Consider the following 22,226-nt stretch of genomic DNA (forward strand, 5'->3'; position numbering starts at 1 on the left):
TAAATCACAATATCCTTTCAAGTAGAATATTATGGTGTAACAGGAAATGCATAAAAATGGTTTATATCTTATATCTCTGTAAAGGAACAAAGGTTCCATCTTAGGGCCCTTACTTTTTATAGTGTATATCAGTGACCTTTCATCAGCAACATTACCAGATGCCAAGTTTGATGTGTTTGCCGATATACAAACATTGCAATAAATAGCAAATCATGTGTAGTCGTAGAAAGATCAGCTAATAAAATATTTGCAGACATTAATCACTGGTTTCTAGCCAATTCTTTAAAAAAAGACCTACATGCGGTTCAGAACTTGGAAGGTGTCCCCCACAAGTATACGCCTAACATATGACGATAAGCAGATAGAAGAAGTGGACAATGTTAAATTCTTTGGATTTCAGATTGATATTAAATTCAACTGGAGGAGCACACCACAGAACTGCTGAAGCATCTTAACACATCTCTATGTGCAATGCAAATTCTGTCAGACAAAGGCAATACATAGAAATGAAAAAGCTGGCATACTATGCTTACTTTCACTCCATAATGTCATATGGGTTTATTTTTTTGGGCTAAGTCATCAACTCAAGCTAAAGTTTTTCGGGCACAAAAACCTGCAATAAAAGTTGCATTTCGTGTGAACTCAAGAACATCCTGCAGACTCCTGTTTAGGGAACTACGGATACTAACTAATGCTTCCCAATATATTTATTCCTTAATGAAATTTGTCATTAAAAATATATCACTTTTTCAAACTAACAGCTCAGTTCATGAAATCAATACTAGAAATAAGAAAAATCGTCACAAGGATTTAGTCACTTACTCTTGTACAAAAAGGTGTGCATTATTCAGGAACACGTATTTTCAGTAACTTGCCAGCAGCTATAAAAAGCTTAACAACCAATGAAATTCAGTTTAAGAGAAGCCTAAAGGATTTATTGGTGGCCAAAACTGCTTCTACTCCATTGATGAATTTCTCAGTAGAACCAACATTTTTTTTGGTGTGTGTGTGTGTGAGTACAATCTAACTTTTGCATCATTTCATTTCAGTGCAGTAAGGTGTTCATTTTAAATTGTAGTAGTTCTCAGTGCAGATAAATTGTAATGAGAGTAAATCTAACCTAAATAATATGGAAGTTAGCTTCGGAGTGCAAGCAAAGCAACTAAGAGTTATATAAGTTTAATCACGAGTAAGCACTAACGCAATCTTGACATACACTGTACCATATGTTAGCCTTGGGCTCCAGCTGTTGGTTGTGAACACTAGACAGCCAGTATCAGATCACTATGTTCTACGCACAGACACAATCAGGGAATCCAGCATGAGGCTTTCATCAGCAATTATCTGTGCATTCTACTTGTTAACTATTTCTCCGATACTGTGCTGTGCGGAAGTACACAGGGTGATTCAAAAAGAATACCACAACTTAAGGAATTTAAAACTCTGCAACGACAAAAGGCAGAGCTAAGCACTACCTGTCGGCGAATTAAGGGAGCTATAAAGTTTCATTTAGTTGTACATTTGTTCGCTTGAGGCGCTGTTGACTAGGCGTCAGCGTCAGTTGATGCTAAGATGGCGACCGCTCAACAGAAAGCTTTTTGTGTTATTGAGTACGGCAGAAGTGAATCGACGACAGTTGTTCAGCGTGCATTTCGAACGAAGTATGGTGTTAAACCTCCTGATAGGTGGTGTATTAAACGTTGGTATAAACAGTTCACAGAGAATGGGTGTTTGTGCAAAGGGAAAAGTTCTGGATGGCCAAGAACGAGTGATGAAAATGTAGCACGCATCCAGCAAGCATTTGTTCGCAGCCCAGGAAAATCGATTCGCAGAGAGCTGCAAATTCCACAATCAACTGTATGGAGAGTCCTACGAAAAAGGTTAGTTATGAAACCTGAACGTCAACTACCCGAGGCGATGGATCGGCTGCCAGGCAGCCCGTGACAGAGCACTTCATCACTGACCTCCAAGAAGCCCTGATCTTACCCCCTGCGATTTTTTCTTATGGGGGTATGTTAAGGATATGGTGTTTCGGCCACCTCTCCCAGCCACCATTGATGATTTGAAACGAGAAATAACAGCAGCTATCCAAACTGTTATGCCTGATATGCTACAGAGAGTGTGGAACGAGTTGGAGTATCGGGTTGATATTGCTCGAGTGTCTGGAGGGGGCCATATTGAACATATCTGAACTCGTTTTTGAGTGAAAAAAAAAAACTTTTTAAATACTCTTTGTAATGATGTATAACAGAAGGTTATATTATGTTTGTTTCATTAAATACACATTTTTAAAGTTGTGGTATTCTTTTTGAATCACCCTGTATTATAAATTATTTATATGAAATTGCTAGAGCAGTACAGGGTGATTATAAATCGTCTGTAAAACTTGGAATGGTATTACAGGTTAGCGCACACAAAGAAACATTTGATATGCTGCGCCATTAGTTAAATAGAGTTGATGTTAGCCAATAAAAACATTTGATATGCTGCACAATTTCTGAGTTAATTAGAGTTGATGTTAGCCAATTAGGCCATTGCGCACTAAAATTCAAGCAAACCACCAGACACAATTAGTGGCTGTTGTTCTCATGGGGTATATGATAGCACATGACACTGCTCAGCCTTTGGCTCGGGTTCAACCTTTATTAATATTCCTCGGCCAAATGTTGGAAATGGTGCAATGAATCAATTTTTTTTTTCTTAAGAATTATATCTCAGCGTAATCTAATTCTGCAACACCCTTATGAGCTTTTTCAGATGTTTCTGACCACCCTGTATAATAATATGTTGGCTGGTATAGGAACCAGATAGAACTGAACTTTCACATAGTGTAAATACTTTTATTGTAATAGCATCAGGCAAAGTGTGGTGGTATATTTTATGAAACATTAAAGTTAAGAAAGACATTAAGTTGAAAGGGAGACAGACTAGCCCATGGGCATGGGCCCACACTGATCAGCCAGAACATTATGACCATCAACCTACTATCAATATAAAGCTGTCCAGGCATTAGCCAATGGCTGATCAGCTTATATGCAGATGCACGTCTTGGCACTGGGCAGCCCTGATGGTACACCCAGAGGCCTGCTGGAAGACTGGACAGTGTGGAAAGGAGAGATCATGTTATGCAAGCAATGAGACAGCTACGTTAAGGGAGTATTAAGAGCAGTTTTCAAGTCATGCTTTAAACTTGGACTGCACACAGTTGCACTACACACTTTATAACAATTGTCAGGAAAATATTCGGGTTATATGGGACTTAGCCAAATTCAACAGTTGAGCTCTGGGCAATTATATTGGGAAATCTGCTTGTGTCTGTGTATGTGCGGTTGGATATGGGTGTGTGTGCGAGTGCATACCTGTCCTTTTTCCCCCCTAAGGTAAGTCTTTCCGCTCCCGGGATTGGAATGACTCCTTACCCTCTCCCTTAAAACCCACATCCTTTCGTCTTTCCCTCTCCTTCCCTCTTTCCTGATGAGGCAACAGTTTGTGTCACATCATCTGTGTTTTTAGATATATTCCCATGTGGAATGTTGAATGTCAAGATTATGAAGGTGTTAATAAGTAGCAAGTAATAATTGCTTTTTGTAATTCAATCTGTATGGGAAGAACATATGAAATTATGTCCACACAATGCCCCTTTCCACACGCGCATGGGAACCTGGAGCAAAAGCCCAGGCATAAAAAATTGGTCAAAACGCGTGCGCACACACGCACACACTGTGCAAGCAGTCTGCTATGCATCCATTTCTATTCTCAGCAACTTGTGCTGTGTTTATAGTGATGAAAGGCAAAAAAGAAAACACTAATGAGACTACAGGTAAAACATCACCTCAATAGTAGAGGTATAAGAAACTGTCTACAAATTTCAAAAGGGAGTTACATAAAGATTTTTAATATTTTGCTTGGGAAATTGCAGCAATGACATTTTGTTAGCTGGCAACTGGCGACATTATTTATTTTGCATTTAGAAAACTAAGTTTCAGTAATCAACCCTGAAACTGAGAAATACTGATGGGAGGATCTTAGTCACTCTGGGAGGTTAATTCAAGTCAAAATGTAATTTGCATTTTATTTTATAAAAAGTTGTTTCCACAACTTCAACCAAAAGTGATTACATACAGATGAACATCTTTGTACTCAACAAATCTGTAATATCATAAACCCTACTATCCACGGAGATGGAGGATGTGTTTTCCAATTCTGTATTTTTTTGCATTGTTGAATTTCCTTCATTTAAATTTCTACTACTTGCCTGAGGAGCTCCATATATCCCACCTTTTCTCTTTTGTTCAGATGTCACACTCAACTGTTGTCCTGTTAAGTTGCCATAATATTGAATATTAGTCCATAGTTTTCATGCGCACTTTTCTCAAATGTGTGGTCTGCTGCTTGTATTTTCCTACTTTGTGACAATGTCATTCTTTACAATGACATGACTTCCTTTTTAAATTTAATACTTGATTCTCAAGGCATTACATCAAATTTTTATTTTAACGATCTTTACAAATGGCATTCCATATGTAACCATTTATAAATTTCAAGGTGCTTCTTTGGAATCAATTGCACATGAATCACCATAAAGCATATACTCAACACGACACACAATGAAACACACGGGTCCCAGCTGCCTCTCATTGCTTAACTGTTCATCAGATTCCTACCGAACATGGAAAGCAATGGGCTTTTATGCATGGCATCCATTAGAGGAAATTACAAATGACCATGTGTAGTTGTGCTGTTTGAAATATATGCATATGTCAAAAGCTGAAAAAGAAATGTATTGCATGGACGCATCTTAACACGTGCTACAATGTTAAGTACCACTCCAACAGACATACGTGACAGTAGTTTATTTACCTTTTGTACACAAATAGTGAAGTGGTAAATGCGCGCAGACAATGTAATTTATTGTCTAAGGGAAAAAAAAATACATCACAAGAAACAAGCATGTTGACACAGAATTAAGATAGTGCAGCAACAAACAAGGCAGGTGCCCCCCCCCCCCCTCGAGCCATAAACACACTCTTCTCAACCATTACATTCAAATGTAAACAAGTGAAATACATGTAAAATACATATGGTTACATATATAAAGTTCCACAAGTTATTTTTCAATTTCTCAAGGGGGAATTCTCACAACAAAATATTTTTAAAAAATTTACGTTGTGCTTAACATATGCTTACACAACAAGTTAGTTGGATTAAAACATAAAACTCAGGCCAGTACAGCTGTATTTATCATGCAAATATATTACAATCTCTCTAGGTAAGATGTCATTAATATCAAAATATTGTTTTTATCATCAATATTAAAAAGTGAAGGTATGCTGCATCTTATTTATACGCTATATTACATTTTTGTTTTTTCTACTATTTCATACTCTGGTAACAAATGGTTTCAAGTGTGGCCATTACACAAAAGCCACTCAATCATGAAATACACAAATTATATAAAAAAGAGTGAACTATGTCCTTTACAGACATATTTTAGTACTAAAAGTTCATCTGTAATATTGTATATTACTGAAGTTGTAAAATTTTCTGCAATCATAGAAATATCCACGCGCCTTCAGGAAAAGTGTGCCTTAATAACTTTTGGATAATGATTCAACGTGAAATCTGAAAAAGAAGTAAAAACACTCATGTAATGATAAAAGACACAATAAACAAGACAGTGCAACACAGTTAAAGCAAATACTCACTATTGGGTCTGAACTAGTACATTAGATTTATTATTTAAATCATTACTGACAGTTGCACACTTTCCAATAACATAGCTTACGACGGATGAAAATCAAAACCATTCGGCTATCTAGTGTTTGAGTTACCTGAAGGTTTTTTCTACTACAGTATATTAGTTACACTGTACAGATTCCAGGAGCGAGAGATCTCTGGGATGTGGGAAGAAAGTCAAATATGAACATTTCAGAAGTGAAATTACACAACACCTTTAAATATTATTGTATTGCAGTGTTAATAATAAATTAATGTAAAACGCTAACATTAAAACAGCTCGCACACGCACGCACGCACACGAATGAAAATGTGCAGAACGCGTTATTTTCCAGTTTTTTAACCACACTCATGATCTGTCTGCACTCCCAAAACATTAAAAATTTTTACTTGCTTCAATGTTCAAAGTGGACTATTTATATAGCTTTCAGAGAATTTCCAATCTTTTGACAGATTGTGATAATCCCAATTGCCTTGAACCACATCAGCGTGTTTTTAAATACTTCATTTGTTGCCTTCTCAGTGACATGACTCTTTACTTTAATTTTTAAAAACTGACATCTGTTACAAATGATCCAGTGGTCCCCACTTTATCATCTCAAGGTAAATGAAATTTTTCACAGATGTTCCTTATGCAATGAAATTAAACTGTACAAGACTTCTGCTTAAGGGAGGGAGGGGATTATGAGGAATTAGGCGATGGGCTACAATGTTTAAAATTGGATAGCAGCAGCAATACGGGGAATGTTTATATCCGATGCATCACTTTTTGTACTGAACATACTGGCAATATTTCTAGTCCATGTTACTCAAAAATTTCCATGCAAGTTTAAGTCAAATTTGGGGAAACCTTTATCACGATTATTATCCAGCAAACTGCAACAACTTTTTGATGAAGTCTATAGACCAACCATTTAAACTTCTATTAAAATGCTTCATGGCTGACATTTCAATTACTCTAACAGCAGAGACAACCTACCAGTCATCTATGGAAACACTGCCACCTACCACTGCAATCTGTTAGTAAAAAAATTATTTAAATAAAGCTACAAAGTTTGTTCGAGCAGCAATCTGCAACAGTTACACGTATGCACAACGTGGCAATTTAGCAGCTGTGAAGTGAATTTAAATACATTCACAGTCACATTAGATTTGTGTGTTTCTTCTTGTGACTCACTTTAAGTCTCTGATTTGACAGTTTTGATGTCGTTAGCAAAGTAAGCATTGTAACTGAGTTTTGTCAATATGACATATTTTGCTTTTATAAATCTGATTTTTCCCATATATTTGGGTTAACTGACCAACTAAAATGGCCTACTACTTTGCTCAGATACTGTCTATTTATTTAAAACTGAATGTATCATTCCACACTGTTGTCTAATTTCGACAGTTCAGTTAATTTCAAGTATCCATTTTAATTTCCTCTTATGCATCACATAATAGATCATGAGAGAATACTCAAGGAACATTACATCCCAGAAACTACAATCAAAACCACAATAGCAGATACGCCTACTTCACTGTGAATCAAGGAATTAGTATGCACGCTGTAACCGGGATTACAGGTATATTTTCTACAGACTAATTTGAAACTGAAACTGCACAGAAGTACCTGACTAAACTTTAATATCTAAAAACAAGAACTAAGTGTGAAGTCAAAACTTGCGAGTGCTGGTACATACTTGTGTTGGAAACAAGAATTTATCTTGTCAATCCATATTCATCTAAACACACACTATTAAATAGAAATTTGTAAGTAATACGTTACATTAATGCGTAACACAGCGCACGCTCACATGGTTGGCTGGTTGGTTTAAAAGGGGAGCGGGGGAAGGAAACAAACTGCGAGGTCGTCGGTCCCTTGTTCCCAGTAAAATAATTACAAAATGGAAAGAAGAAAAGAAAGGAGACGTACAGCACAATAACAAGAAAAAGGAAGGACCAGAAGAACAGGACAACCCACACTACTATGGACAAAAACAGGAAAAGAAAACCATAGAGAAACAGGTAGAAGAGGTAAAAACAAGAGAACATATGACTGTGGCTGACCAACCGTGAGAATAATAAGGGAGAGCCAGCTACTCTGTGACACATTAAAACATCCACCCTAAAAGCATTAGAGTGGAGAACACAAAGGGACAAAGGACATGCGCTAAAACATATATAGAATGATAAAGCCCACCGTCACGTATAAAACATAAAACTAAATCAGCCGATGAGGTGTTGTCAGTTAAAATTTATGGCAAAAAGTCCGGTAACTGAAGAGTACATCGCAGGGCAGCCAAAGGACAGCTCACCAAGATATGGGCCACTGTCAGCCAGGCGTCGCACCGACACTGAGGTGGGTCATCACGGCGCAGGAGGTAGCCGTGTGCCACCCACGCGTGGCCAATGCGGAGCCGGCAGAGAACCACGGAGTCCCCGCGAGAGGCCCGCACGGAGGACTGACACACATTCATAGTCTCCTTAATGGAATGCAGTTTGTTGTGCATGCTGAGGCTACGCCATTTCATCTTCCAAAGTCACAAAACCTTGCGGCGTAATACTGAACACACGTCAGTTGCAGAGAAGCCGATCTCCATAAGCAGTTTCTGCATAGCCTGTTTGGCCAGTCAGTCTACAAGTTCGATGCCTGGGATTCCGACTTGAGCTAAGGTACATACAAACACCACTGAATAACTGGACCGTTCCAGGGCATAGAGGGATTACTGGATGGTCACTATCAAAGGATGATGAGGGTAGCAATGGTCGACAGCTTGTAGGCTGCTCAAGGAGTCAGTGCACAGAAGAAATGCCTCCCCAGGGCATGAACGGATGTGCTCAGGAGCACGAGATACAGCCACCAGCTCGGCAGTGAAAACGATGCAGGCACCGAGCAAGGAATGCTGTTCAGTAAGTTCTCCATGGAAATACATGAAGCTGACGTGAGCATCAGCCATCAAGCCGTCGGTGTAAACCACTTCATGGCCTTTGTACTTGTCAACAATCGAGAAGAAGGGGCAGTGGAGAGCCACAGGGTTAACTGCGTCCTTAGTGCCATATGAAAGGTCGAGGCGAAGCCACGGTCTACGTGTACACCATGCAGGTGTATGTGACTGGACCTCAAGTATAGGCGGTAAAGGCAAGGACTCCAGATCAGACAGAAGGGATTGGACACGAACTGCAATTGGAAACCCTGACCTGGGCCGCCTATGCGGGGGATGAACTGCCAGGGGTGGAAAAGAAGACGGTGATTTGGATGTGCAGAAGAACTACGAACTTGTGCTACATAACTGACCAGCAGTTGTGCACTCCTAACCCGCAATGGAGGCACTCCGGCTTCCACAAGGACACTGGTCACCGGACTCGTCCTAAAAGCTCCTGTCACTAGGTGAACGCCATAGTGGTGCACTGTGTCAAGCAAACGCAACACTGCGGGCGCTGCCGAACCATAATCCAGACTACCACAGTCCAGGCAGGATTGAACAAGGGAGCTGTAGCAGCATTGAGTGATCTACACCCCAGTTGATGTTGCTCAGGTGGCAGAGGGCATTGAGGTGCTGCCAGCACTTCCGCTTAGCTGTTGAAAGTGAGGAAGCCGAGTCAATCTGGCATTGAAAACCAGTCCTAAGAAACAATATGTCTCCACTACAGTGAGTGGATCGTCATTAAGGTGAAGTTCTGGTTCCAAATGAATGGTTCGACACCGACAGAAGTGCATAACACATGACTTTGCGACCGAAAACTGGAAACTGTGGGCTAGAGCCCATGACTACACCTTGTTGATGGATTCCTGTAGGCGCCGCTCAGCAACACTAGTACTGGTGGAGCAGTATGAAATGCAGAAGTCGTCTGCATACACAGAAGGTGAGACGGCCGGCCCTACAGCTGCTGCTACACCACTAATAGCCACTAAAAAGAGAGAGGCACTCAATACAGAACCCTGCGGGACCCCACTCTCCTGGATATGGAGGGGATCTATGGGAGGCACCAACTTGGACACAGAAAGCACGAAGCGACAGGAAATTCTAGATAAAAATCGGGAGCGGGCCTCAGATACGCCACTTGTATAATGTGGCAAGGATATGATGTCGTCAGGCCTTGTCAACTTGGTTTTTATAAATCATGAAAGACGGCAACCAGATGCTGGCATCTGGAATTGGCTGTTTGGATGGCAGACTCTACGGACACAAGGTTATCAGTGGTGGAGTGACCCTTGATGGAAGCCGCTCTGACATGGAGCCAGTAGGTCACATGACTCCAGGACCCGACCCAACACAACCGCTGACACACCATACATTCCAGCAGCTTACAAAGAATGTTGGTGAGGTTCATAGGCTAATAGCTATCCACATTAAGTGGATTCTTACCAGGTTTGAGCACTGGAATGATGGTGCTCTCCCACCATTGTGATGAAAAGACGCCATTGCACCTGATCCACTTGAAGATGACGAGGGCATGTCACTTGTAGTCAGATGAGAGGTATTTAATCATCTGATTGGATCCGATCTTGTTCATGAGGTGCATCGAGGCAACGTGCAAGGGCACTGCGGATCTCCCACTCTGTAAATGGGGCGTTATAGGATTCACTGTGGCGTGTAGTAACTGAGAGGACTTTCTTTTCCAGCTGCCATTTGAGAGTGCGAAAGGCTGGGGGGGTAATTCTCTGATGCAGAGGCTCGAGCACAGTGCTCGGCAATCACAATTGCGTCAGTAGATAACATGCTGTTTATGTTAACACCTGTTGGGATCTGGTACCCAAACACGTTTGATCGTTGCTCAGACTTGAGAAGGTGACTTATGGCACCCAATGGCCTGGTGTTGGCAGAGCTGATGGGGCTAGAACTGTTGTAGCAGGGGCGTAAAACAATCTCATACATACATACAGGTGTTCAAATTTCCTCTTAGCTCCAGTGTAGGCCAGTCGGTCAAGGGTGTTGAACTCCATGATTTTCCTTTCTTTCTAGAGATTCCTGCAGTCTGGTGAGCAAGGCGAATGGTGCTCTCCGCATTTGACACATATGGGAGGTGAGGCACATGGAGTATTGGGATGTGACAGACGTCCGCAATCTCGACATGTGATGCCGAGTGTACAGCGGGAAGACATGTGGCTGAACTTACAGCATTTAAAGCACCGCATTGGGGGAGGGGTATACAGCTTTACATCACAGCGGTAGACCATCATCATGACCTCCTTGGATCGAAATGTCAAAAGCCAAGATGAAAGCACCGGTGGCATCCTGATTATCCCTCTGACCCCAGTGGACACAGCGAACAAAATGTACACCATGCTGCTCTAAATTGACGCACAGCTCATCGTCAGACTGCAAAAAGGCTGGAATACCTAAGAGGCTCATTAAGCTTCCTATGACGACTCTCAGCGAAACCAACTGTAAAGTAAAAATACAGGGCGAAATCAACAGAGAAGTGGAAATGAAGAAGGGACTTAGACAGGGTGACAATATCTCCTTTGCCTAGAAAAAATCAGATAGAGTTAAATAAAGGAGGAACCTTCTTAAATCGTTCACTACAGTACCTAGCCTATGCTGACGATGTGGCATTACTCGCACGAAACCTTGCTGTGCTAGACAAAGCCTATGAACAACTTGAAAAAGGTGCAATGGAACTTTGCCTGACAGTCAACATCGAAAAGACCAAGTATATGGCAATAACCAACCAACAAAACCTAACAAATCTCAGGATAGCCATCAGGGAGTCTGAAAGGGTGAGAGACTTCAAGTACCTTGGGTTGGCTATCACTGACACAAATGACATTGGCAGTGAGGTGAAAGCCAGAACAACAGCAGGTAACAGATGCTACTTTGCCGCATTACCCATGCTTAGAAGTTTGCTTCTATCAGGAAAATCCAAAATCCTCAATTACAAAACAATTATAAGACCAGTTGTTATGTATGGTGTCGAAACATGGACCATGACTGTAAATGAGGAAAGGATCCTTAGCATATGGAAGAGAAAGGTGCAACGTAAAATATATGGCCCAGTATATGAGCAAGAAGGTTGGTGTATTCGTACGAATGCAGAACTACAACACCTTGTTGAAGAACCTGATACTGTTACTACCATTGAAATAAGAAGACTGCAGTGGGCAGGGCATGTGGCCAGAATGGAAGAAGACAGAGCATGTAAGAGGATTTTTGATGGCAAGGCTGGAGGCTGACGGCGGAGGGGACGCCCCAGAAAGAGATGAGTGGAATGACTTGAAAAAGACATAAAAAAGCTGGGTGTCAGAGGATGGAGACGGAAAGCCATGGATCATATAGAATGGCAGGATATTTTGATGCAGGCCAAGGCCCTTCAAGGGCTGTAGCGCCGAGCAGTAAGTAAGTAAGTACTACAGGCAGGAATACCTCGGGCCTATTCGGGTGACAAATGCGGTACTCTTCTGCGATCAGCTCTTGGACTGGTTGTGGGAGAATTGGAGGTGTGTGGAGAATTTGCATAGAAGATGTCTGCAGACTAGGTCCAAGGGATAGTGCTTGCCTGTGAACCTTGGCAAGACCTTCAGCGTAATGGGAAAGGGAGTTCTGGTCACTGCGATTACACCATTCCCAGGTGGCAAGGATATGTAGGAGGGATTTTTGATGAAGGATAGCAGCTGTCAAAATGTAGGTACTGTTTGTGGTTTTGACGTGGAAACGCTTGTGGATGGAGCCATCAGATAGGAAGAGGTCAATGCCTAGGAAGGTGGCATGGTCGGTTCAGGACAGCCAGATGAAGTGGATGGCAGAGAAGGTGTTGATATTGTTCAGGAATAGGATAGGGCGTCTTGGCCTGAGCCCAGGTCTACACTCAGGGCCACGATACCCACGACAGCCTCACCACTGCCAAACTGTGGCCAACAGCAAAGCAGACCACCCTGTGGTACAATTTCGACTTCAATGGCTGCTTCACAACCTGGCCCACCTGGATATTCCCTCCTCCACCACCAGCTTTTCTAAAATGCACAGATGGGAATCATCCTTACAACACTTTCTCCACGCCCAAAATTATCCCGGCTCAACCTACAGTAATCTACTATCCCCACACCCTCCACCCAACAGTTTCCATGCTTTTCCCTTAACTGCTCCTCTTTTTCCACTCCCCAGTCTCCCCCGCACCCCCTGAAGCCCCACCTGACAGCCTAGTCCCTGCCCGTCCCACCAGACAGCACCCTTTTCTCCCACCATCCGTATCCTGCCGTCTCTCCTCCTCCTCCCCCCTTGCCACACTCCAGATCGCTATTCACATGACAGTCACATTTAAGTTGGAGCTGCCGGTGGTAGCCATCATGTGTGCATGCTTTCTTGTGTGGGTGTTGTTGATAAGAAGACTTTGGCCAAAAGCTATAATGTGTAACAGTCTTTTCATTGAGCCTACCTGCAAGTCAATGGTCATCTGTATGGTGAATGGCAATCTATCCTTTTCCTAATACTGCTGATATTCCAACCTGGAGTTTCCAAGGTTGATTTTTATTTTATTTGTGAATAGATTATAAATCTGACACCTTCAGAATTTCTGGAATGTCTACGAGAATTTCAAACACTCCAAGTTTCCGTAACTTCAAAATTCAGATTGATTAGGCAAGTTGAAACAAGGAATACCAGTAGCGACATGGAGCCTAGCCAGAAATATTAATCTAAGGAATGCATATACATCCCTTTGAACAGAAGAAAATTTGATCCCATTTAGGTATGCAGTTTATAAATATTGGACTTGGCAGTAATTTAGTGTCAACACTGACGTAAATACCATTGTTCACAATTGTCTTTAAGGATATATAAACTGAACAGTAACCTTGTCATTCTATTGGTCAAAACAAAGAGGTATTATCTTAATATCTCAGTTTTGCCATAAGAACTGCAAAGACCTGTGAAATTAGCTGTTGCAGCTTCCTTAGACCTAAACCATGCCTGCAGCAATTTCTTCTTGTCTTTAAACACAGTATTAATTGTTATAAACCACAGTAACAATGAAAACAAATTAAAAAAAAAATATTTTTCAAACAACATTGTGGGACAAACAAATAAGAAACAAAATCCCAATTCGAAAGTATCCGATTCTATGAGGGACACTACAAAAGAAATGCACACTAATTTTTGTTAAAATACAGTTTTCATTCTGAATGTGTGAAAGTTTTACAGTGTGTAGATACATCCTTCCCACTCGTTTTCAAACTTAGTTCAATCTTGTTCCCGTGAGTGGCGCCACCACAGCATGTCTTCAAGATGGCCGCTACACTTGACGTTCATCAGAAGCAACGTGCTGTCATAAAATTCCTGTGCTGTGAAAATGAGACAGTGGGAAACATCCACAAGAGGTTGAAAAACGTGTATGGAGATGCTGCTGTCGATCGCAGTACAGTTAGTCGGTGGGCAAGCAGGTTACATGATGAAAGTGGGCACGGCAATATTGAGGATTGTCCTTGCAGCAGCAGGCCTCGTACTGCACACACTCCACACAATGTGCAGAGTTAACGAATTGGTGACTGCTGACAGATGCATCACAGTGAACGAACTGTCACGCTACGATGGGATAGGGGAAGGAAGTGTTTGCAGAATACTGAAAGTCTTTGTGTTAAAGGTTTGTGCCAGGTGGGTTCCCAGGATGTTGACAGTGGCTCACAAAGAAACAAGAAAAACGGTATGCAGTGAACTTTTGGAACAGTACGAGAATGGTGGAGATGAATTTCTCGGAAGAATTGTGACAGGTGATGAAACATGGCTCCATCATTTTTCACCAGACGAAAAGGCAATCAATGCAGTGGCATCATGCACATTCACCCAAAGGGGGGGGGGGGGGGGGGTATTCAAAACCACACCTTCTGCTGGAAAAGTTATGTCTACGGTGTTTTTCAATTCCGAAGGACTCTTGCTTGTGGACATCATGCCAAGTGGAACCACCATAAATTCTGATGCATACGTGACGACACTGAAGAAACTTCAAGCTCGACTGAGTCGTGTTCGACCACATCGGCAAAAGCAGGATGTTTTGCTGTTGCACGACAATGTACGGTCACATGTCAGTCAAAAAACTATGGAAGCAATCACAAAACTCGGTTGGACAACACGTACACCGGCCTTACAGTCCTGACCTGACACCATGTGACTATCATCTCTTTGGGAAACTGGGAAGACACTCTTCGTGGAACAAGGTTTGAAGATGATGACTCCCTTGTGCACACTGCCAAACAGTGGCTCCAAAAGGTTGGCCCAGAATTTTATTGTGCGCATATACAGGTGCTGATTCCATGATGGTGTAAGGCAGTTGAGAGGGATCGAAATTATGCGGAGAAATGAAAATATTGTTCCTAAAGGATATATCTACACACTGAAAAACTTTCAAACATGTAGAATAAAAGATGGAGGGGGGGGGGGGGAAATAGTGTGCATTTCTTTTGGAGTGACCCTCGTACCTGTCTGCTTTCACCTGTTGTGTCATCAAGATGTTGGACACCCCTAATTTCAGCACACACACACAGTGAACAAACATTTAAACAACAATGTGGAATATTTCCCTCCGACAAAAAAATTAAACTGATGGGACAACTGTGGGGGGAGGGGGTTGTTGTTGTTGTTGTTGTTAAGGTGCAGGCACATTAAGTATACATCAGTAAGAGTGACATCACTATTCCAAAAACAAACAAAACTGAAAAGAAACATATGAAATCCTCAAGAATAAACTGAACAAAAACCAACACAACTGGAATCTAATACTTCATTTGACCTACGTAACCGATACAAAAGCAGCAATACCTGACACCCTCTACCCCCACATAGAACCATAAATACCGATATCACTTCACTCAACTACGTAGCTCAAACCGAGACAGCAATAACACCGCCCACCCAACTCAACCATATAAACAAGTGTTATAAGTTCACTTGATGTATATAGATCCAAGGAAGCCCCCAGTATCAAGAACCCACAAATAGCGGAACTGAATCAATGATTACTGATTAATAATATTGTCACCAATCACAAATTTTCATTTTTTAATTGCATCCAAAGTGTTTCTGAAATACAACACAAGGATTATATAGCTATAATGGGCATTTCATCTGCTTCTATTTTCACCCAATAGTAACAAAGCTACACAGTTGTTATATTTCAGCAGAGTATGCCTAATGTGGGATTAATGAGAAAATGCCAGTTTGAATTTACTATTATTACCATTTACATGGTATGGTAGCAAACCCATTATTCCATACTATCGCTGTAACACAAGTAATATCATACATATGTTGAATACAGTAGTCTGAAAATGTGAAAGTTTTTCAGCAATGCAGAAAACAAAAGTTGTGGCCAAACTTAGATGAAGACTTAACTTTATTTCTCACTGTTCTTTAGCATTTCCTGATTAAACCACAGTAACACCCACTGCCAGACACCACACTTGCTAGGTGGTAGCCTTTAAATCGGCCGCGGTCCGGTAGTATACGTCGGACCCGCATGTCGTCACTGTCAGTAATTGCAGACCGAGCGCCACCACACGGCAGGTCGAGAGAGACGTCCTAGCACTCGCCCCAGTTGTACAGCCGACTTTGCCAGAGATGGCTGACTGACAAATACGCTCTCATTTGCCGAGACGATAGTTAGCATAGCCTTCAGCTAAGTCAATTGCTACGACCTAGCAAGGCGCCATCACCAAGTTATATTGAGATGATAATACTGTATCAACAAGACCAATGTTCACCAATTGTGGATTAAAGTTAAGTATTCCAGCAGCTACGTACTTTTCTTTATAGCATTCATTACATATCCTGTTTCAGACCTCACGCCAGCCTGCGTGAGTTTAAGCGCGTGCCTTTCGGCTTCCTCTCATTGCGTCTAGGCTGTCTTGTCTAAACACAACAAAACCCACCTGAGGTATGGTTTATAACAACAATGTAATTTTGTTACTATTAGGTGAAGACTGTAGCATATATTGATGTCCATCAAAGCCATACAGTCCTTGAATATGTAGCTCCAAACCCCATTGGACATCAATGAAAAAATAAAAATTTGTTGTTGATGATGGGATTTTACTAATCAATAAACCTTAACCTAGAAGTTACAGTCACGGGCACTCCTCAACTTAATGTCTATTAAGAAGATACTTCTATTATCAAAACCTAATGAGAACAAAATAACTGCAACATAGCAGACACCTACAAACTACCAAATTGGAACTTCAATAACCAACACAAACCACAAATCATAAAAAACTACTCCAACATAAAGTTCGATACCCATGTAGCAAGAAAAATTATGTACACAGATGCTGCTAGGTTTTATAAATTACGCACAGTGCTGACATTTCACACATTCCGCAAAGAGGCCTTATAACTGGAGAAATTTAATTGTAGACACTATATTGTCACCTACAGCAGCAACCAACAAATTACTAGTAAATTAATTAAAAAACCACATCACATGCATAATTAACAGGACAAACCAACAATACTAAAATAAAAAACAAATCAGTACTCAATAACTAATGACATAAAAATTCACTACCCACTAATTTTGCATTATCATGCTGTGTTTTGGGAGAAAAGATTATACCGGTTCCCTTGTGTCCAAAGTAACAATTGTTCTTCAAAATTCTTTTCTGCTGCATTGGTTAGTTAACTTACAGATAATAGGTTACTCTGTTTCAATCCTGACACTTTGGAGTATCTAACCACCAAATTTCACATTCAATTCATGACAGACCAAAACAGATTTTGATTCACACACAAAATGTAAAGTGTGTCATTGTGTGCCATCTGTCTTAAAATCATCATAACTTCAAAGACATTTAATACAATTACTTACCTCACTAATGTGAACAAATAAATGAAGTTACATTAACCTCCCGGATTGCTTGGAAGACATTATATAGAATGACATATACAGCACAATAAAGTTATTCCATGCATACTTCCAAACTAATTTCTGAATTCTCATGGATGAGGTGGCGATACAGGCAATTAATCTAAATCGAGTATGTGATGGAAAGAAGATTCTACAGTCTGACTGACACCACTAGTCACAATGATTGTATTGAACACGCATATTTACACTGCTGACAGAACTGAAAAGGCTAACCTGAAGTTTCCTTTACTTTCCAGAAAGGCAACAAATAATACACTACTTTGTAAAATTCACTTCACTGTTGTGCCCTAATTCCACTAAAACATGAGCAGTGTTCACCACAGATGATAAAATAGCCATGGAAAAGGGGGGGGGGGGTGTCAGGTGAGAGATTTCCAACAAATTTGCAGTTTGGGGGGGGGAATAGCATCTTTAATCCCTCTACCAATGACAACAATGTATCATCTGATCCAGTTTAATTGTAACAAATCTGTCTTCTAAAAACTATGGACATAGCACATAATTCACAGCTACCCCCAAAACTGTTATAGCTATCATTTCTACTGCATTACCTGCATTATATGTCCATTTCTGGTATGAAGAACTGCTTCATTACCACAAATAACTACACTGTAATATTGCAAATATTTTCAGCCACTCTTTGTCAGCAGCTACTGCAAATATATTTACCACATACATAAAATAAATTCCATTTGCAAAGGACGGAATTTTTTACTTATCTATGTGGTTAAACATTATTAAAATCCAATATTTATCTATTAAATTCTGACCGAGGTTTCAGTACAATGCAGCAAGCAAGCTCCACTTATCAGTCACCAACACATTTACAGTTGCAGAGTGAGTGGCGGTGTAGGTGGGACAAGCTTTCACCATGTGGTGTTGGCACAACATAGATGCTTACTTCTTTGGCACAGTGACAAGATGACAATCACTTCATAATAACTACCATATTAACAGGTACTGTACTTATTATAACTTGGTAACATCAGTAGCAGACACCACAAGAAAGTCTACAGATTGTGCTGATCCAGAGTTGTCAGGACGTCACAAATAAATAGTACTTAACGCCAGGGCATCTATCGTGACAATAAAATTGTTCCCTGAAGTTCACTTTCCAGAGCCCACTTCTCCCCTAACCCCAAAACTTATATGCACTCATTCACACTAAGTTCAATGCATTTAATATCCTGTTCCTATCACTCATTGTTAGCACTCCATATACACAGAGGACATCCAAAACTACAGACTGCAAGTTGCAAAAGTTTAAATGAAATTTTATTTGAATAGAAGTGCTACATATTATTGTACAACAAAGAGAGATAAGAAAAGAACTGCTTGTATGGGCAACTGGAATGATTAATTATGGTAGTAAGCCATATAACATCACTACAAGTAAATATTAAATTTTATGTGTAGAGCACAAAATACCTATCTGTGAAAAATAGTTTTGAATACAAATTGAAAACTTGTACCGAAAACTGGCAATAATTGTTGCCGTTCAATACACACATCCAAAAATTTCACAATTGAATTTCTTTATAAAACCGTGTATTTGCATATTATTAATTTTATGCACCTTTCATTCGAAAACCTTTACCCATTACCGTAGCACCCGAGAACACATCAAATAGTGGTCATTACTCGGTTACCATTATGGTGTTTATGCAGATACAATTTTGAGCTTCTGATACGCGGTAAAATTTCGGACAAACATATTTCATAATATACATAAAAAAGTAAATTTTATTGTTAAAATACGCTGCTTTATTCACAATAATCTTCGCGCACATTAATTTTTGAAACAGCGGAAAACTTATTTCTAGTCCACATTCCTTTCCTAAACATATATACACCAACATAATAATTGCATATAATATAGAAAATTAAAATGCTTACCACTTGCGCTTTGCAGAGGCAGTTTTTCCACCAGATTTCCGGGCTTTCGCGCCTCGTTTAGGTTTTGCTGCAACTCGTGGCGATCCTTTCTTCGCTACTGACTTACGTGCCTCACCAGATTTTGGTTTATTTGGTGACTCAGTTTTACCTCTTCCGCGTTTTTCGGGAGTGTTCTTCGATTCTTGGCCATCTGCAACATCAGTTTTATCCTTCTGCTTGCCTCTGGCCCTCTTAGGTGCAGGTTCGCCCTCCTCTAACGTAGTTGCAGTTTTAGCCTCCTCCACGTTTTGTGATGCAGGCTGGGCTTGAGACTTTTTAGGACTTCTACGAGGCTTTTTTTGTTCTGCATCTGTAGATTCTGCCGTTTTAGCTGCTTCTGCGGCGGGCGTCTTCGTAGCTGAGCGTTTTCCTTTTCTCGCCGGCATGTTCAGAACAGTAATCCACACGTACAACGCCTAGCCAGATAACTATTTTGGCGCGAATGTTACACACAGAGCGGTAGAAGCCGCTAGCTGGCGCATGCGCACAGCCCGTGTGACGTAACGAACTTACATTCACATAACCGACAGGCTCATTTCAAATTTAAAAAGAAAAACTCTAAAAATAAATTACTTCAACACGATTTTATGACGCCTTTTTCAGTTTGGTACAGTATTACAAACAATTAACGTGTTTGTAAAAACAAATTTATGCGCCAGAATAACTACCGTTCCTGGGGTGAAGTTCTGATGAATCTAGACATTAAAATGGAAATCAGAATGTCACCTTGAGAATCATTTGTAAAGGGATGAATTCACTCGTACATCTCTTTCAAGAGTTCATTATCTCTTACTCTCGTAAGAAGCTTGGCGCTCATACAGTCCATTGCTAGAGGGTCGTCTATGGTCCTTATTATTTCCACATTATACGCATTGGCAAGCATAAGAGTTGCCAGGAAATAACGCGAAACATTTTCGACTGGTTCATTTCCAACTATATCACTGAAAGGCAAAACTGGGTGTTCCTCCGTATGTGGGAATCGAGAAAGCACTAAATCACAATACTTATGAATATTAAAATGACCTCTTTCCTGTGATGCCTTCAAAATATGTCTTATGGAATCATGCCATTCATTTACAATCTGTGTTATACTTTCAGCGACCTCTGCTGTTACTGCTGGAACGACAATTGCCTCTCTAACAAATTCCGCGTAACTTGGTGCAGGCACGTCGGAGGGTGGAGGTAAACATTCGAGTAGTGGCAGTTCATCGACCTCATTCGCTTCGAAATTAACGTCGTCCTCGTTTTCAAGAATCACAGGCTCTTCAAATCCGCAAAAGTCTTCTTCGCCAAATTCGCTAGCCACGTCCCTCATAACATCGTCTAGATTTAATTCGACTGATTCTTTAGACCGTTTCTGCTCCGGTAAACAGCAATATTCTTGAAAGGCTAAGTAACATACTTTTTTCTTCCCTTTCGAAATTATATCCTTTGCAAAAAATGACAAAAAACTAGGTGGTCTTTTGTTTCTTTCCATACCTGCGTTATTGTCAGCAGGAGGTCTCTTTTGCAATACAGATGAAATGTACTCAGTGGCAGATGGCATATGAACTGTAGGTCTTGGTTGTAGTTCTCTTTCTCTCTCATCTTTTTGCACAATGCTATCCCATCCAGTACGATTCTCATTAACAACCTCTGCAGTCCCCCTTTTCCTAGAATTTTCTGCTTTGTTCTTCTCATGCTCTTGATCTGTTGTAACTTCAACTATTTCTTCTCGACTTGGTGTGGCTGCTAGTGTGCATACTTCGATGGCACAATTTTCGACAGGCTCTGGATCAATTTCCATTGGAATAGTTTCATGTTGTTCAATTGCAGGTTCCGGTGAAGGGCTTGATAACTCATCGTAATCATATTCTAGTGCGCCTGAACACTGGTTTAATTCTGGTTCACTAATTAACAGTCCAGTGGATGACAGGTATTTATTGACTCTGAAATCATATTTATTACCGACTGCGTTACCCCTCTGCCCATAAAGTTCTATTTTCTTTACACCCAGAAAGGAATCTAGCTGCGGATTGTATACGGGAAGTAGCTTGACCTTACTGCGTGTCTCACGTGCTTGTATGTTTATGTCCCCAGCAGAAGCGCCATATTCATCATCTAAAGAACAGAATTCTGTAGAAACATGGGCATTGTCCTTCACCTCCTTGCCTTTCTTCGTTGGTGCACCAGGTTTTGCAGGGTCAGTTTCATTTCTCTGGTTCCTAATGGTATCTAAAACATTATGCAATATCTGCCACAAGTAATCCACTTTCTTCCCATAAATGTCAGCAGATTTTTGAATGACGAGTGCAGCTTTCGCAAAATTGATGGCACTAAGAATTTCCTGAGCATTTAAACTATTTTCAACCAGCAAGTCATGGTATTCCTGAAGGTATCGTGCCAAATTAATTTCCCAATTCTCTGTCAGATCACGAATAGGGTTAAGTAACACAGAAAGAACACAGTCTTCCAGCGCGCCGTCTTCTTGAGTATAAGATGCTCCAGCCATAATGTTACCAGAGTGCTATATGAAAACAAATACACTCACATTCCAAGCAATCACAGCACCAAACAAACATTCATTCACAGTAAAAATCACAAATCACATATAAAATACAATCACACAACACCTGCGGCTAAGACAATTGCAATGCATTTCAGCAAAAGATATGTCTCTCAACTCAAAAGGCCAATACCAGCGCCTTCTAATTACATAGTCAATTCTGGTCAAATCATGC

The 22,226-nt window shown here is 40.6% G+C and overlaps 2 protein-coding genes across 2 annotated transcripts; both read right to left on the reverse strand.

The window, feature by feature from the left end:
* Positions 1-4,838: 4,838 nt before the first annotated feature.
* LOC124711619 (condensin-2 complex subunit H2-like) lies at positions 4,839-22,134 on the reverse strand. The gene is made up of 2 exons (XM_047241786.1): positions 19,468-22,134; positions 4,839-5,622 (listed from the first exon to the last, which is right to left on the reverse strand). Exon 1 carries the CDS (start codon positions 21,995-21,997, stop codon positions 20,261-20,263), a length of 1,737 nt encoding a protein of 578 aa, XP_047097742.1. The 5' UTR covers positions 21,998-22,134; the 3' UTR covers positions 4,839-5,622; positions 19,468-20,260.
* On the reverse strand, positions 19,464-19,892 carry LOC124712155 (neurofilament heavy polypeptide-like). Its single transcript, XM_047242452.1, has one exon. It carries the CDS (start codon positions 19,890-19,892, stop codon positions 19,464-19,466), a length of 429 nt encoding a protein of 142 aa, XP_047098408.1.
* Positions 22,135-22,226: the final 92 nt, after the last annotated feature.

Source organism: Schistocerca piceifrons, chromosome 8 (assembly GCF_021461385.2).
Source record: "Schistocerca piceifrons isolate TAMUIC-IGC-003096 chromosome 8, iqSchPice1.1, whole genome shotgun sequence".
Classification (NCBI taxonomy): Eukaryota; Metazoa; Arthropoda; class Insecta; order Orthoptera; family Acrididae; genus Schistocerca; species Schistocerca piceifrons.